This window comes from Macaca thibetana, chromosome 12, assembly GCF_024542745.1.
Source record: "Macaca thibetana thibetana isolate TM-01 chromosome 12, ASM2454274v1, whole genome shotgun sequence".
NCBI lineage: Eukaryota > Metazoa > Chordata > Mammalia > Primates > Cercopithecidae > Macaca > Macaca thibetana.
The window spans coordinates 62,913,172-62,931,120 of NC_065589.1; the positions used below are offsets into that span (position 1 = coordinate 62,913,172).

At 33.6% G+C, this 17,949-nt stretch overlaps 2 protein-coding genes across 2 annotated transcripts in view; one reads left to right on the forward strand and one right to left on the reverse strand.

Annotated features, from left to right (window-relative positions):
* The window catches only part of UBE2E3 (ubiquitin conjugating enzyme E2 E3), a 1,128,997-nt gene that overhangs the window by 1,017,153 nt on the left and 93,895 nt on the right, over nt 1-17,949 (reverse strand). The window lies entirely within an intron of this gene.
* Nucleotides 1-17,949, forward strand: part of CWC22 (CWC22 spliceosome associated protein homolog) — a 63,301-nt gene that overhangs the window by 25,500 nt on the left and 19,852 nt on the right. The window contains 9 exon segments of the mRNA XM_050750540.1: nt 699-944; nt 4,230-4,358; nt 8,743-8,911; nt 9,298-9,351; nt 11,502-11,637; nt 11,729-11,842; nt 11,845-11,934; nt 12,021-12,083; nt 16,616-16,720. Of these exon segments, the coding sequence (XP_050606497.1) occupies nt 699-944; nt 4,230-4,358; nt 8,743-8,911; nt 9,298-9,351; nt 11,502-11,637; nt 11,729-11,842; nt 11,845-11,934; nt 12,021-12,083; nt 16,616-16,720 (1,106 nt within the window).

Genomic DNA, 17,949 nt, shown 5'->3' on the forward strand with positions numbered 1-17,949 from the left:
TTTATTGTGGCTAGAAAAATTTTTCCCCCCACATTGTCTCAAATAAGCAGAAGCTTCCGATATTCTGAGATTTCTAATAAAAATATTAGTTCTATCAAGAAACAATTTCAAATACTATATTCTATAGCAGTCTTACAACTAAAGTAACCACTATTGAAGATTAACTCTGGTTTCTTCTCCTTTATACAATTTGTCATAAACACCACAGACTAATTTGTCTTCTTAAAACACTCCATTCATAAAAGCCACTCTCCTACTCAGAAACTTTTAATGATTCCCCATCACCTCCAGTAAAAAACCTTCAAGTCTTTTGCATATGTTTTAAGATTTTAGTCTAACTTTAACTCATCTTTCCAACTACCATCACACATAATTCTTTGTTTCCTGATTATGCTACTCATTCTGACCTTAGCACCCCTGCTCAGTCTTTCAATAGTTATTCCCTCTTCTACTCGTTGCAGAATGCCATCCTTCCTCTCCCCTTCCTCCTCCCGACTTGCCCCCAGTGTAAATCCTGTCAAGCTTTCAGACCTAGTTTGTTGAATTTTCTCTGTGAAGCACTTTCTCACCATTCTAAACCATTTTTCCTAGTCTGAATTTGTGGGACCCACTTATGGTCTCACTCATTTGTGTGCAGTTAATTGTTAAGAGTGTATTTTATATTGTCTCTTCTGCTCTTAAAAAAATTTGTATTACAGAAGCAGGGACCGAGAAAAACGCAGAGAAAGAGAAAGAGAGATGGATCGGAAAAGGTCCCGGAAATCCCCATCTCCTGGGAGGAGAAACCCAGAAACATCAGTAACTCAGAGTTCCTCTGCTCAGGATGAACCTACTACAAAGAAAAAGAAGGATGAGCTGGATCCTCTTCTTACTCGCACTGGTGGAGCATATATTCCCCCTGCAAAGCTCAGGATGATGCAGGAACAGATTACAGATAAAAACAGGCATGTTGATATCAATCAGTATATAAAGCCATTATATTGTCATTGAAAAATAAGTCAGCTATGGTTTAATGAACCCTGGCTCTTGAGAATTTACATTAGTCTTCAATGATAGAGACCTAAAATTAGAGACCTCTTTACTTCATAGCTCCATTGGAGAGCCACACACCACTTGCCCTTATATTAGCTCATTACTTTTTGTTTTTTTGCATGAATGAATTAAAAAGTTTGAGGAAAAGATTGCTTACCCTTTTTATAGTATTTTCAAACTATTGTTCCTTTCATAGTTTCATGGATGCATTCCTATTGATAATGTTTATTTTTTGTAGAAAAGATTAATATTGACATTTTAGTTCTAAAATTGACTTTTCCTGTTGTAAACCAGGAGTCAGCAAACTTTTTCTGTAAAAGCCCAGCTAAAGCAGGTGGGCAGCTGCATTTGGCTCATGGGTCTAGTTTGCCGACCTCTGTACTCATCTATAAAACTGAAGCTGGCAGTTATCTCTTTTTGTACATTTTCTTTAGCCCACAATATCTTAGACTATACATTTTTGCTACTCTAAGGCAGACAGACAAAATTTATATATGAACAGTCACACTTAAAACACTCCTCCTTCCCTTTTCAGAGTAATTGAGATGGTGAGGAGCTATTTAGGAAAGTACAGCTAAGTTTTTAAGGTATTTTCTCTAATAGGATGAGTTGATAACTAGGGAAAGTATGGTCCCAGATTGAGATGATTATTCAGTTGCCAGATAACTAGTTAAAAGATTGAGAAAGAAGGTATTAATAGTTATAATTTAAGAAAAACAGATGCAAGGTGAGCCAGACAGGAGTATTTCCACATCCTTTCATGAGTGTTTTAATGGCAATTTGAAAAGTGCTTGAGAACCTTATTTAAGTTAAATCTAAATTTGTTTCAAGGGTTAGCTTGAAGTAGAAATGTCATGATCTGCCCACCTCGGCCTCCCAAAGTTCGAGACCAGCCTGGCCAATGTAGTGAAACCCTCTCTCTACTAAAAATACAAAAGTTAGCCGGGCATGGTGGTGGGTGCCTGTAGTCCCAGCTACTCAGGAGGCTGAGGCAGGAGAATGGCGTGAACCTGGGAGGCGGAGCTTGCATTGAGCCGAGATTGCCCCACTGCACTCCAGCCTGGGTGACAGAGGGAGACTCTGTCTCAAAAAAAAGAAAAAGAAAATAAAAGAAATGTCTTTATCTAAAAGAAGCCATGAAGATTTGAAATAAAACCAAATTTAAGAGTCAGAAAGGGGTATTTGATGACATTAAATTAAAAACTAATAAGTTTTTCGTTATGTGTCATGTTTTAGCACTTGCCAGTGATATTTGAAGTGTTAGGTTGAAAAGGAATTTGGAGATGGCTTCTGTGGTTAATAGGACTTTCATTATCATGTAAGCGTTTTGCTCATGCACAAGGCAGTAGTGGCGGCATTACTGAAAAGTAATCACTTTCTCCAGTCCAGTCCAAAGCAATCCTGATCATAAAAGACTAGAAACTATGTCAGTCCAAGTCTTGCTTCCTTTTAAATAAAGCAGACAGGAGAGTCAGCAATACATGCAATTTAAAGCAGTTTCCTTTAAGATAATTGTGTATACAGTTGAAGTCTGTTAGTAGGCTACTGTAAAGGGTTCAAAACATCTGGAAAAGAAGGCCATAGTCTTTGCTTTCAGTAGATAAATGAATTGTGGGCTTCCTAATTAGGATGTATAATTGTAGTTGATGTAGCTGTTTGATTAGTTTAGTAAGATAGGTTGTGATTGTATATAAGCAACATCTTATTAATCAGGCCACTTGTTAAGGCATACATCTTGTTTCTAGAGATAGTGGGATACCAAAAGGTTGGAGTTATGAAACAGTGGAATAGTCCACCTTGGGTACAGGCAGTAAGGGGGTATATAATTTATAGAGAATTTAGAAATAAAATAAGATTAACTGCAAAGTGAGTCTGTTTTTTATCCTCACCATGCTGGCAATACTAAACAATGTCAGTGATACAATACTTGTTCCCACCAGGAACTGCTCTCACCAACCTTCCTTGTTGTACCACTCCAGAACAGGGATTCTTAAGCTATGCGCCCCTCAAGAGGTCCATGGATAGAATTCAAGCAATCAGTCCATTAATGTGTTTGGGAAAAAAATTGAATCCTTATTTTTGCTATTCTCTAAAGTTTAGCTTTTTTTTTTTTTTCTTTTGAGAATGTAGGCAATAGATTGCCTATTGTATTGACAGTCTGTTACAGATATTTCATGATATGGATTATGGCCATGCTACTTAGAAATTTAAGTAGTTACTAAGCATACTGCTAGTTCTTGTTTAGTGTGTTATGAAGCACATAGAATATTATATCAAACTTTTGTTCTTTTCATGTTTCAAAAACTGAATTTCAGTATGATTAGTATCCTTTGTAATCCTATTCGTTGTATATATCATTCCAAAAAGTCTACTGGTTTCACCAGGCTTCCAGAGAGAGACGTGTATAGAAGAAAAAAGGTTAAGACTTCCTGCAGCTGAAATCAGATTCCACAGAAAAGCAGTTACAAAATCCATAGAATTGTAGAGCATTGAAAGATCTTAGACATTGTCCAGTTCAACCTAAAGAAACTCAATGAGGCCAAGTAATTTCCGAAATCTAGGGTAAAAAGCAGTACAGCTATCTAACATTCAACTGGTATAGCTGTAGGACTCCTACATCAGCATAGAGATTGTCTTTAAAATACTCTGAACAATATTTCAGCCCCATGACTTCATGTGACTCCCTTTTTCTGTAGTTACCATTTATTTGTGGTTTAAAACATTTAATTTTGTTATCTCTGTATCTTTTTATGAGATGGGACATACAGATTTTTTTTGTGGCTTATATTCGGGCATTTCATGTTACCATTTACATTTTTTTTAATTGCATTTATTTTAAAGGTCTTCATTAAAGACAAGTTTAAATCAAGCATTATATGTAAAATAAGCATGTATTGAATTAGACTAATTAAATGTATTAGGCCTAAGAACAAAACATTATCCTTATATGTCCTTACATAATCTTATTGTATTATTAAAGGAAAATGGTGTGTACTTAAGCATATGTACAGAAAATCAAATATGGTTTAGGATATAATCTGTTTATCCTGATAGGCATCATATATTTTACTGTACTTGGGGGTCATTTCATGAAAATAATGTTAAAAATTAAGGAACACTATGTAGTTTTTATGTTCTTATAACTTATTGTAATTATTGAAAGAGTTTTAATCTTTATTAAAATCACTTCTTTTTAGCTTAGCATACCAGAGGATGAGTTGGGAGGCCCTAAAGAAGTCAATTAATGGTCTTATCAACAAAGTCAATATTTCCAACATAAGTATTATTATTCAAGAGCTTCTTCAAGAAAATATTGTTAGAGGAAGGTAAGTTTTTTTTTATTTCTAGTATTTTATTTGTAGTATTTCTAAGTAATTTTTTCAAAGGTGTATAATATCTACATGAACAATAATCATTGATTTATTGTGCTACTTCATTTCAAAGGTCATTGAGAATATTTATTTAAAATGCAGTACTTATAAAAATGTAGACTGCTAAGAAATAACTTGTGCCTTGCTCTTAGAGGTTGTATGCAATTTTTGCTTTTTGAGAAGCTTCGATTTCACATAATGGTTTTTGCAGACATTCACTTAATGCTTCCATTAATTTAAACTCGTGAAGAATAATGAATATCACAATATACTCCTTCTAACTAATTTAATTTTTTATTTCTTTCTAAAATTGATGAGTAAAAATTGTATATATTTGTGGTATGCATCATGATGTTTTGATATATGTGTACTTTGTAGAATGGCTATATCAAGCTGTTTAACATGCATTCACATACCTGTCATTTTTTTGTGGTGAGAACACTTAAAATGTACTCTATTTTCAGCTTTCAAGTATATAATATATGGTTATTAACTATGGTCAAAATATTGTAGAATGGATCTCTGGAACTTATTCCTCGTGTCTAACTGAAATTTTGTGTCCATTGACGAACATCTAAATTCCCCCAACCCCCAGCCTCTGGTAACCATCATTTTATACTCTGATTCTATGAGTTCAGTTTTTTTTAGATTCCTCATATTAGTGAGATCATGCATTATTTGTCTTTCTGTGCCTGGCTTATTCACTTAGCATAATGTTCTCCAAGTTCATCTGTGTTTTTGCAAGTGACAGGATTTCCTTTATGGTCGAATAGTATTCCATTATACATATATACATTTTCTTTATCCATTTATTCACAACAGAGACTTTTGTTGTTTCCATATTTTGACCATTGTGAATGATGCTGCGATAAATGTGGGAGTTCAGATACCTCTTCAACATACTGATTTCATTTTCTTTGTGTATATATCCAATAGTGGGATTGCTGGATCAAATGGTAGTTATAATTGAAAAAAATGTTTTTAGTGTTGATTTATTTTAGAGATGTGGGTGTTGCTTTGTTGTCAGGCCAGAGTACCATGCATGGTCATAGTTCACTGACCCCTTGAATTGCTGGGCTCACGGAATTCTCCCACCTCAGCATCCTGAGTAGCTGGGACTGCAAGCACTCATCACCATGCTGGGCTAATTTTTTAATATTTTGTAGAGAACGAGGTCTTGCCATCTTGCCCAGGCTGGTCTCGTACTCTTGAGCTCAAGCAGTCCTCCCCACTTGGCTTCCCAAAGTGTTGGTATGACGGGCGTGAGCCAGCGCACCTAGCTGGTAGTTCTGTTTTTAATATTTTAAGGAACCTCTAGACTATTTCCATAATGGCTGTACTAATTTATATTTCTACCAACAGTGTACAAGGGTTCTCTTTTCTCCATGTCCTTGGCAACACTTGTTATTTTTCATCTTTTTTGTTACAGCCATTGTAACAGTTGTGAGGAGATCTCATTGTGATTTTAATTTACATTTCTTTGATAATTGGTGATGTCAAGCATTTTATATATATATATATATAATGCTATTTGTACATCTTTTGAAAAATGTCTGTTCTTGTCATTTGCTCATTTTTTAAATTGGGTTATTTGTTTTCTTACTATTGAGTTGAATGCCTAATGTATTTTGGATATTAACCCCTTATCAGGTGTATGGTTTGCAAATGTTTTCTCCCATTCCGTAGGCTGTCTCTTCACTCTGTTGATATTTTCCTGTGCTGTGCAGAAGCATTCTAGTTTTTATGTAATCCCATTTGTCTCTTTTTGCTTTTGTTGCCTGTGCTTTCGGGGTCATATCCAAAAAATCATTAACCATAATACAGTAGTTTCACAGTTTCAGGTCTTATGTTTAAGTCTTTAATCTATTTTGCATTGATGTTTGTATATGTTGTGGGACTAAGGTCTATTTTCATTCTTCTGCATCTGGATATTCAGTTTTCTTGGCACCATTTATTGAAGACACTGTCTTTTCCCTATTGTGTCTTCTTAGCATCTTTGTTGAAAATCAGTTGACTGCAAATGTCTGGATTTATCTCTGGTTTCTTTGTTTTCTATAGCTCTCTGTGTCTGTTTTTATACTAGTGTCACGCTGTTTTGATTACTATAACTTTGTAGCAGATTCTAGGTCAGGGAGTGTGAGGTCTCCAGCTTTGTTCTTTTTGTTCAAGATTGCTGTGGCTATTTGGAGTTTTTTGTGGTTCCATGTGAGTTTTAAGATTGTTTTTTCTATTTCTGCGAAAAATGTAACTGGAATTTTGATAGGGATTGAGTCGAGTCTTTATGTTGCTTGGGTACTATGGACATTTTAGTATATTATTTCAGTCCATGGACAAGGGATGTCATGCATGTTCTTCCATTTTTTTCATCAGCAGTTTGTAGCTTTTAGTGTACAGACCTTTCATCTCCATGGTTAGATTTATTCCTAAGGTTTTTTGTTTTTGTTTTTTTTTTTTTTATAGTTATTGTAAATGGGATGTTTTCTTGGTTTCTTTTTCAGAAAGATAGTTCATTGTAAGCATATGGAAGCACTACTGATTTTTGTATGTTGATTTTATGTTTGCAGCTTTACTAAATTAGTTTATTAGTTCTAACAATTTTTTGGTTAAGTCTTTAGGGTTTTCTATATTAAGATCCTGTTTACAGCAAACAGACTTCTCTATTTTTGATTTGGATGCCTTTTATTTCTTTCTCTTGCCTCATGGCTCTGGCTAGGACTTCTAGTACTATGTTGAATAGAATTGGAAAGAGTAGGCACCCTTTTCTTATTCCTGATCTTAGAGGAAAAGCTTTCAGCTTGTCACTGTTGAGTATATTAGCTATGGGTTCATCGTATATGGCCTTATTCCAATTTAATTTCTAGTGAGAGTGAAGTGGGAATGTGAGAGAAATGGGAAAGATAAGCAATAAATTTGAGAAAAGCGGAAAGGAATCACCATGTTCTATAATATGTGGTTTTAAGCAATTGGTGATATTTAAAAGGGTCAGAAAATAGAAGTACTCCATGTTCTACTTATTATTTTAAAATCTGAGGGCTGTTTTCTCTTGTCATTTTACATGACTATGATTCATCTTTTAAAAAATATGGAATTTAGTGGCCAGGCATGGTAGCTCAATGCCTGTAATCCTAGCACTTTGGGAGCCTGAGGCAAGAGGATCACTTGAGTCCAGGAGTTTGAGACCAGCCTGGGCAACATTGTGAAAACTCATCTCTATGAAAAATACAAAAATTAGCTGGGCGTGGTGGCACGCAGTACTCCCAGCTACTCTGGAGGCTGAGGTGGGAGGACTGCTTGAGCCCAGAAGGCAGAGTTTCCAGTGAGCCAAGATCAAGCCACTGCACTCCTGCCTGGGTGACAGAGTGAGACCCCGTCTCTCCCCAACCTCACCAAAAAAGGTGGTGGTATAAAGTAGGTGCAGCGAGTTGTAGAGGTACAGAAAGGTGATCAAGAGACAGCCATTATCCATAAAAGTGGGCAGAGATCTCTCCATTTTACTTACAAAAAAAGTAGACTCAGAAGACTTAATGGATTGCTAAAGATATTATAATTTATAAGCTGCATCCTTTTTCTCATTTTCTACTCTAGTGATTCTGTTGTTGTATCTAAAACTACCATTAAGACTTTTTTTTCCTGACTTTTGGCAATCCAATAATTACTTGTCATTACATTGCTAAAAATAACTTCAGTTTGCCCAATTTGCCTTTCCCCTTCCTCATCAAATGCATATAGAAACATGACCATTTTCAAAATGAGTTACAAGTAGGTACCTTTTAATTTCCTGTTATTGTTTTAGCATTAATCTTGCATTGCTTTTAATTCATGTCTTTATTTCTCACAGGAATATTCCAAATCTTCATTTTATTCAACTAAAATTAGACTTAAAGATTTAAACCCAAATTTGTCTTTAATCACAAAATTAATTTTATAAGAATGACGGATTCATAGTAGAAACTTTATGTTGTCTAGCTTTCGTACTTTTGAAGCAGGTCTGCTTTTGTTTACTTTTTTGAAAATGTTAAAGAATTTATTTATATGAACCTTAAAAACCTCAAATTCATGATTTGATATAACAGACTGGGAAAAGAGGAATTATATGTAGAGAGAAAAATTTTGGCGATAAATTGCAGTAAAATCTTCATTCTATTTTACAAAATTACAAATTCACATTTCATTTTCTGAAAAACAATTTTTATTTATTAGTAAGATGAACTCTTTCCATTTACTTCTGATTTAGATTTTATGATTATTTATAGAGATGTATTACTGAATTTTAATAGTTTTTGTTTCATTTAATTCATTTGGTTATTGTTGACTCCTTTTTTTATTCTTTTTTAAACAGAGGACTGCTCTCCAGGTCTGTTTTGCAAGCACAGAGTGCTTCTCCAATCTTCACCCATGTTTATGCAGCATTAGTGGCAATTATCAACTCAAAATTTCCACAAATTGGAGAATTAATCCTCAAGAGGTTAATTCTTAATTTTCGAAAAGGCTATCGAAGAAATGATAAGGTATATATGAATGGCTTGTAGGTAGAATGATACATAGGAACAGACTAATAAACCAGTATCAACAAAAGTAAGCAAGGTTGATTTTGACACAGGTACATAACATAATGCTTTTTAAAAACTCTCTTTCATGAGAACTTCTTTATTCTCTTAAATATCCCTGGCCACTATTGATGAGCCACAAAAATGATGGCTCTAACTGTAGAATTTTAACTGTTTAACCAGAAGTGATACTCTTTCATGTGTTTTATCTTATAACTTTCTGGTAATACAAAAATTATACTTGTGTGGTACATGTTTTAAATAGATTGTTAGTAGGCCATAGATTAATGTAAATAAATGAAAATTGGGTTTAGTTTATGGATTAACTCTCCACCTTCACTTTTCAGCAACTTTGCCTGACTGCTTCAAAATTTGTGGCGCATCTTATTAACCAAAATGTGGTAAGTAATTATCTTCAATACTTGTTCGCATTCAGTGGCATTAGACCACAGGGTTGATGCCACCTCACTGATACCTCTCTATTTTTGCTTTGCTTTATAGTCCTTAGGATAAATATGTTGAATGATATTTTCATTTGAAAACTATAATAAACGTATTTAATATTCTTTTTTTTTTCTTTTTCTTTTTTTGAGACAGAGTCTTGCTCTGTCACCCAGGCTGGAGTGCAGTGGCACAATCTTGGTTCACTGCAAGTTCCGCCTCCCGGGTTCACGCCATTCTCCTGCCTCAGCCTCCTGAGTAGCTAGGACCACAGTTGCCCGCCACCACGCCACAGTTGCCCGCCACCACGCCGGGCTAGTTTTTTTTTTTGTATTTTTAATAGAGATGGGGTTTCACCGTGTTAGCCAGAATGGTCTGGATTTCCTGACTTCATGATCCGCCCACCTTGGCCTCCCAAAGTGCTGGGATTACAGGCATGAGCCTCCGCGCCTGGTCGTATTTAATATTCTGTAACATAACACTTTGATGCTAATCAAAACACTTTTAGATATTTTATCAGATTAATCTGACTTAATACTATACATGGTTACTTGACTGCAAACCATTCCTTTGAAGAACCATTCTGTTCACTTTTATAAAACAATAAAGTTGGTGTCTCCTCCACTTCATTCCCTGGTGTTCATGAGAATCTAATAAATACCTGCTATTTTACAAAAACCTCTATTCCTTGCCACCACATAGGTATAGTCATATATGTTTAGAATCACTTTGTAGAATAGAGTTGATCAATTTTAATCTGTTTCAAATGCAAGTAATTTTATCATGCTATTATTCAGTTTGTGTTTATTTTATATTCATTATTTGATGGTTTTGATTTAGCTTCTGTTTAACCATGAAAGTGGTAAAATTGTTCTTGCTCATACTCAAAAGTTTCCTTCAGATATATATTATCATTTCCAGTTTAATATCATGTACAACAGGAAGAATTTTAAAATCCTGCCTAGTCTTATTTCACTAATACTAAATGTTTTGACTCTTATTTATATGAAGATTCTTTCACTCTTAGAAATCTTTTAGATTTTGACCTAATTAGTCATATTATTACGGTGATAACTTGCTACTTAAGACCAAGGAAACTTAATTTCATATCTGTAACCACAGAGATATATTTCCATTTTTAAATGTGTATTACACTTAGGCTAGAGATTTTTGGCATTGCCATAAAACACTTGATATGATAAATGTTTTGCATCTTCTCAACTGTGGTAAAGGGCAGTATTTTCTTGTCACTGATAGAAGACTGTTTGACACCCCTCCTCCCCTAGTAAAAAGAAGTAGCGGGTGTCTTTGATGTTGTGCACAACTGGAAGAAGGTATCTCCTGAGTTGAGATTTAGACTTATTTCCTCACCATCTCAAATCATTGTCTGGCTTTAGAAAGGCATATGTGTGGTGGTTTAAACATTCTTTGTAGTTCGTTTTCTTCTCATAGCAAAGCTTCTCAGTAGAATTTTGTTCCCTCTCTTCCTGGTGTTGTTTATAAATGTCAGTTTTTGAACATGGCCAGTAGAAATAGTTTGATATAATTTTTTTTAAAAAGATGGAATATTCAAAACTGTTTTGTTCCAGAAGTTATTAAGATATTTTGTGATGAAATTAGTATTCGTGTAACTTAAGGACTATTTGCGTCTAATAGAGTTGCCGATAGAATGAATTGGGAAATGTATATAAAGAATTATGGTCATGAAGAAGGGTACTATAAATCATATTACTATTTCTCATGTAGTAATTATGAAAACAATTATCTTATTAGAAAGTAGTATATGATTTTTAACATATTTTATCTATGACACTTTCCGTACATAATGGCTAAGAATATTTCTTCTAAAGATAATTCAGATAGTTGTATTCAGCATAGAAAATTAAAATTTTTGGAACAGTCATCTGAAAATTCTTAGTAGATAGATAATAAAAGTGATAGAAAAATTGTATCCCGTATTTGGAGTATTTCCATGTACTTCATAAAATTTTGCCCATCATATGTGCAATATATTTATTGTAACAGATTTACTAATTTTTAGAAATCATAAAAATATTTTAATGTATGTAAAAGCATTTTCTTTCTTCCATCTATATGTATTCTATTTAAGGCACATGAAGTTTTATGCTTAGAGATGCTCACTTTACTCCTGGAAAGACCAACAGATGATAGTGTTGAAGTAGCTATTGGTTTTCTTAAGGAATGTGGCCTCAAATTAACACAAGTGTCACCAAGAGGAATCAATGGTAAGTGTACATTTTTAATTTGATGTTAAGTTTTTGTTTATTGTAATATTTATTGCTTATTTTATTGTCTTTTCTTTCTATTAACCTTTAGCTATATTTGAACGCCTTCGAAACATTCTTCATGAGTCTGAAATTGACAAAAGAGTTCAATATATGATTGAAGTGATGTTTGCTGTACGGAAAGATGGATTCAAGGACCACCCCATTATCTAGAAGGTCTTGATTTGGTGGAAGAAGATGATCAATTCACTCATATGCTCCCTCTGGAGGATGACTATAACCCAGAAGATGTTCTTAGTAAGTCTGGGGCATGTTAGGTGGAAAGAGGTATACCAACAAATGTAAATATAGAAAATAAACATTAACTTTAAAATTTTTTTTAGATGTTTTCAAGATGGATCCTAATTTTATGGAGAATGAAGAGAAGTACAAAGCTATTAAGAAAGGTATGTAAAATTTTATAAAATTAATTTGGATAAGTAGAAGCAATTTAAGTAGTTATGTAATACTGATAGGAAATATTTAGAGATCGTTGATACTCGCCTGATGAAATCTCTGCTCTTATAAAGTTATTCTCTTAGCTATTTCCTTGGGCATTATTTTTTTCCTGGTACTTGCCCATGATTTTTTACTTCATTCTGAATTACTGACCCCATTGTTCCTTTCCTCTTTCCCTTTAAACTATGCAACCCTTACGTCTCACCCATCTTAAGAAATATTCATAGATTAGTAGTAGCCTTTATTTAGCTTCTCTACCACTTACAGTCTGTGCCACCCAGTTTAATATTCAATTAAGTGGTATACTTTATTGTAAAGTGCTATACTTTATTGTTTCTTGAGGTCAGGTTGATATCCTTCTGGGAAGATGAATTATAGTATTGGTGCCTCTCTGATAAAATAAATTGATCATTTTCATTTGTATATCATTGGTATACTGTAAGCACTAACTTTGGACAGGTTTTGATTTGTAATTTGTCTTTGACATTACTAGCTGAGTGACCTGTAGCAAGTTACTTGTTTGATGGAAGACTAAATGTTACCTTTCTATGGAAGGATATATAAAATACAGTGTTATGTATTATCACAGACAATGATAGCTATTATTACTGTTACTATTTTCACATTTGTATTATTTTCCTCCTAAAGCTAACACTCAGGCCTATTTACATAATAATTTCATGGGCTTATTTCTCTTGAGTTGTAATTTTACTGGAGAAGTATTTATTGCTGTGGAAGCAATAAATATTTACCTTTGTATTAAACCCCAGAAGTTTGTATTAAAACCTCTCTGATTATAATAGAAATGTAGAGTCGGTTAGGTTTGTAAAATCTTTTATCAGGCTAACAGAGCACCATTGGGCAAAATATAATTTTAGTTTTTGTCATTTGTTTGCTTTTAACATAAAGACCAGCCTTGTGTAGTCTAATATACAGAGAAAGCAGAGACCTAGAACTCTGTCTCTGTCTGCATTCCATTGGTCAGTAGTGCTTAGAAGCAGAAGGTTGAAAGTAAAAGTAAAAATGGGAGAAATCTTCCATTCCTATGCATTATCCTAAAAATCTGTTATAATAATAATAATGGGTTTCTCTTCTTAGATGCTGATTTCCTAGGAGCTTTTCACTGTAATCTGTCAGATTCTTTTTTCTGTTATAATTTCATTTCCAAACAGAGAACTCCATAGATCCATTTTGCCTTCTTTTCTTATGAACCTCTTTTTCCTGCTGTCTCCCTGAAAGATGCCAAATGTTTTTTTGTGAAATACTTGTATACACCTGATTTGATTTCTTTCTTTTTTAAACTAGAGAATTCTCTATCCATTTCTTTAGCGTCTAGGCAATTGGCCAATGCCTGGAAAGTAGTACATTATTTTATTATAGCAGTTCTCAAATTCTTTGGTCTCAGAATCCCTTTACACTCTTGAAAATTTTTGACAACTCCAAAGAGCTTCTTTTTATGTGGGTTATATCTATTGCTATTTACTATATAAAAGGTTAAAACACTATAAAATAGTATTTATTAAATTATTTCAAAATAATAGCAAACCTAGTATATGTTAACATAAATTACATATTTTTATGAAAATCGTTGTTTTACGGGCCGGGCGTGGTGGCTCATGCCTGTAATTCCAGCACTTTGGGAGGCTGAGGTTGGCGGATCTTGAGGTCAGGAGTTTGGGAGTAGCCTGACCAACATGGTGAAACCCTGTCTCTACTGAAAATATAAAAATTAGCCGGGTGTGGTGGTGCATGTCTACAATTGCAACTAGTCAGGAGGCTGAGGCAGGAGAATGGCTTGAGCCCGGGAGGTGGAGGTTGCAGTGAGCCAAGATCACGCCACTGCACTCCAGCCTGGGCGACAGAGTGAGACTCTGTCAAAAAAAAAAAAAAAAAAATGTTATTTTACAAAACAAATTTAGTGAGAATGATGTTTTATATATTTTGTATTATATATATATTTTATAAAATTTTTTATTTGTAAAGTTTACTGTCTGGCCTAATGGGAAGCAGCTAGACTCTCATATCTGTTTCTACATTCAATCTATTGCAGTAGGTTGTTTTAATTGAAGTACATGAAGAAAATCTAGCCCCAGATAAATACGTAATTAGAAAAAGGGAGCAGTATTTTAACAGCCTTTTCAGATAAATGCCAATATTTAACAACTAGTAGTTTTAAGATTAATTGCGGTGTAAATTCTGAAACAATATCAATGAACTTTGATAGTGTTGCGTTAGAATCCATTTATCTGTCACTTTAAATAAATCTTTTACTCATGCCTGATTTTGTAATGTTGCATTAGTCATTTAGAAAATACTAATTCACTGAGTTATGCACATCTTTTAAAAGTTAACATTGATGTTATCAAAATCAAATTAACATGTTGATATAATATCTACATAGCACATTTAATAATATTACCACCGCTCTCGTCCAAAAAATCTAAATATTGGGGAGCTCTCAAGCTCACAGAGATGGATATAGGTTTTTCAAAATTCTTGAAAACCCTAATGTTATCATCGTCGTAGATATCGTTAGTTGTTTTCCCCAAAGTGACAGTCTCAAGTTTGTTTGCGTTTGAGAAATTGTTGGCCAAATATCTAACAACTGTAGTTAGTTGGCCATTTTTTTCAAGTAAAAATGAAAAAAAATAGCTAATTCATCTTGCAAAGCAAACAATCACACAAGTGGTTTTCCTTGACATAACTGTCACCATTGTATATCTGTCTAACAGAAGGGCTATATATATGAACTTTATATTTCATCACTCAGATTAGGAGAAAGGCCTATATTCAGGGCTGAGATTTAATAAAATTCATCAAGGACATTCTCAGATGAAACTGGCTTTCTACTTCAAGAGGGTGGCAGTAAAGAATACACTGATTACTAGAGAAGTTTGATGCCTTGGGTTACAGAAGTTTTAACCTCCATTGCTTTTGGATCATCATCACAGATGTCAGCACAGTGAAAGGGCAGATACTGTCTTGGTATTATTATGAAAATAGTTTTGACCTCACAGACCACGTGACAGGTCTCAGTGATCCCCCATAGACTCCTAGACCATGCTTTGAAACCACTACTTTATTCAGTTAATGAAATCCAGTTGTCCTTGCCTAAGTGATTCTAATAAGTAGAATCTAAAGTGGAGAGATGAGAAAAGGATGATGTAAATGATTAGACAATTCGTTTGACCTTCATTGTTTTATAAAGCATTCTTCTAGAGCTGGCATAATAAAAGGGTCCCAGCAGGAAGTGGGCACAGCTTTAGTAATTAGCACCTTCGATTGACCCAGGTGTACTTGTGTTTTAGATCTTAACAGCATTTGGGAAAACAGCAGGAGTGCCTATCTTCCTACTATTGAATACTAAATAGTTTCTTCTTTTAAAAGTCTGTTGAAGCCGTGTTACATAGTAATAAACTAGATACTTTAGATTATCTCTTGAATTCACATTTGTTCGAAATATTCTTGAGATTTATATTTCAGATAAGGGCTGAATGACTACTCTTCATTTTTGTAAAATGATTTGTTTCTCATAATGTGAAGTTCTCTGCTAACTTTCGTTATGTGTCTCCTGATTTTTACTGCTTAGTTAAATATAAAGAAATTAGAATTTTTCTTAAAGTGAATTGATCCCAGAACTTTGTATTAAAAGCCCTCTGATTATAATAGAAATGCAAAAGTAAAGAGTTGGTCCTGTTTGCAAAATCTTATCAGGCTAACAGAGCACCATTGGGCAAAATATAATTTTAGTTTTTGTCATTTGTTTGCTTTTAACATAATGACTGGCCTTATGTAGTCTCATATACATCACTATTTTCATCCAGTTCTGAATATATCATTTGTATTTTTAAAAGTGATAATCTAATACGGTGCTTGTCTTACCAATTGTCTTAAAGGCTTTTAAACTTCTGTTTCTGTTTTATGTATGAAAAATCTTTGAATTTCTTGTAATATTCAATTTAGTAGGTATATATTTTAATAAAAATCTCATTACTATTTATTTCAAGTGAACACTAAGTTATGCAATTATTTTCTCTCCCTTCTTTGTCTTTCCAAGTACATTCTTAGCGTAAATTCTTGTTTTCTGTATCTAGCCTTAACTTTTTATAATGGACTGTCTTCTTTCTGATGATGAAACAATATTTTGACTCCCATATGCTAGCTTCTATTCCTAATATTTTTCCAGTGCTCTTGTTCTTTTCAAAAACCTTCATCTACTTTTTGTTTTTCTCATCTCCTTGTTTCATGGGCACTTTTTATGTGGCAGAAAAGTGATACATACAGCTCTCTCTAGTCAAATCAGTTATAATGCTTTTTGACCACCTAGGCAATAACACGAGGCTTGGTGGTTATGTTTGTTGGCTAATAAACTGTTACACCACAGTGGATTTCAACGAACTGAGAATTATCTTCTTAGAATAAAATACATGTATATTACTTGCACATTGTTTTTTTCCCAAACTTACTTTGTACTTTACAGAAATTCTTGATGAGGGAGACACTGACTCAAACACAGACCAAGATGCTGGGAGTAGTGAAGAGGATGAGGAAGAAGAAGAGGAAGAGGGAGAAGAAGATGAAGAAGGTAAACATGTAGTGTATTCAAATAATATTATGAGACACTCTAAAATTAATTCTAATGTAATCTTCTAAAACAATAGTTCTCAATCTTTGGGGAGAGCAAGGAGGGCTGCTGATGGCATCTAGTGGGTGAGGACTAGAGCTGCTGTTCAATAGCCCACAAACCACAAGACTGCCCCCTGCAACAAGGTGTAATCTAGCCCAAAATGCCAGTGTTGCCAAGATTGAGAAACTGCTCAAAAAGTATTAAATTCTTTTTTTAACGTCAGCACAATTTTAATTTAGTATATTATGCCTTTGATTGTATAAGACAGTGAAAAACATGTTTTCATATTGAGTTCATGTGATTTATGTAGCCATGGCAGGAATGTGACAAATGAGAGTGACTGCATATTTGCTGTTCATTTTGGCAAAATAGAGTGAAGAGGCCAAAAGCTATATTTACACAGAAGTAGTATGTTCTTCCTCTTCAGCTGTGATTACATTATTTCACAGAAATAAGCTCAGAACTTTACTGTGGTTAAGGCACAGTTAGTACATCAGAACATACATAAACTGGTCATTATTTACATGTATTGCATGTGTGAAGATATTAAAAGTATACATTTGCCTTTTAGGATATAATAAATACTTCTGTCTTATAGTACAATTGTTCTATAACATATTTTGTAAAAATAGGTTTAATTTTTTCCAACTTTTTTTATTAAAATTCTATCCATGTACTACATTTTACTTTAGAATTTCCTTGTTTTATTTGAAAATACTGTTCAAATAAAAACTATTAAATATTTATAAGGAAAGTTTTTGTGCATTAAATAAGAGAAAATTTTAACAAATACACCTATTTATATTGGACTCATCCAGCCTGTTGTGATGATCCAGTGTTCTCTGAAACTGAATTTTTACCCATGATTTATATAGTGTGTCTGAATTATCAAGATATTGTTTATAACTCTAGAAATAATATTTTACCAAACAACAGCAAGAGTACAGCCTTTTATAGTGTCTAAATGAGCAGATAACAGAGAAACAAAAATAGTTTTCTTGGCTTGGTTCTGGACTTCTTTGAGCTAACACGATATAGCAAAAAACTTGAAATAGTTACTTTGAATTCTATAAATACTTACACAGTAAAAAATAATTATTAAATTTATATTGATTCTAAATAGGTTTTTGAAGAAAATGCTATACAGAGATACATTTTAAATTCTTCACATTTATTTTTGCAGTTTT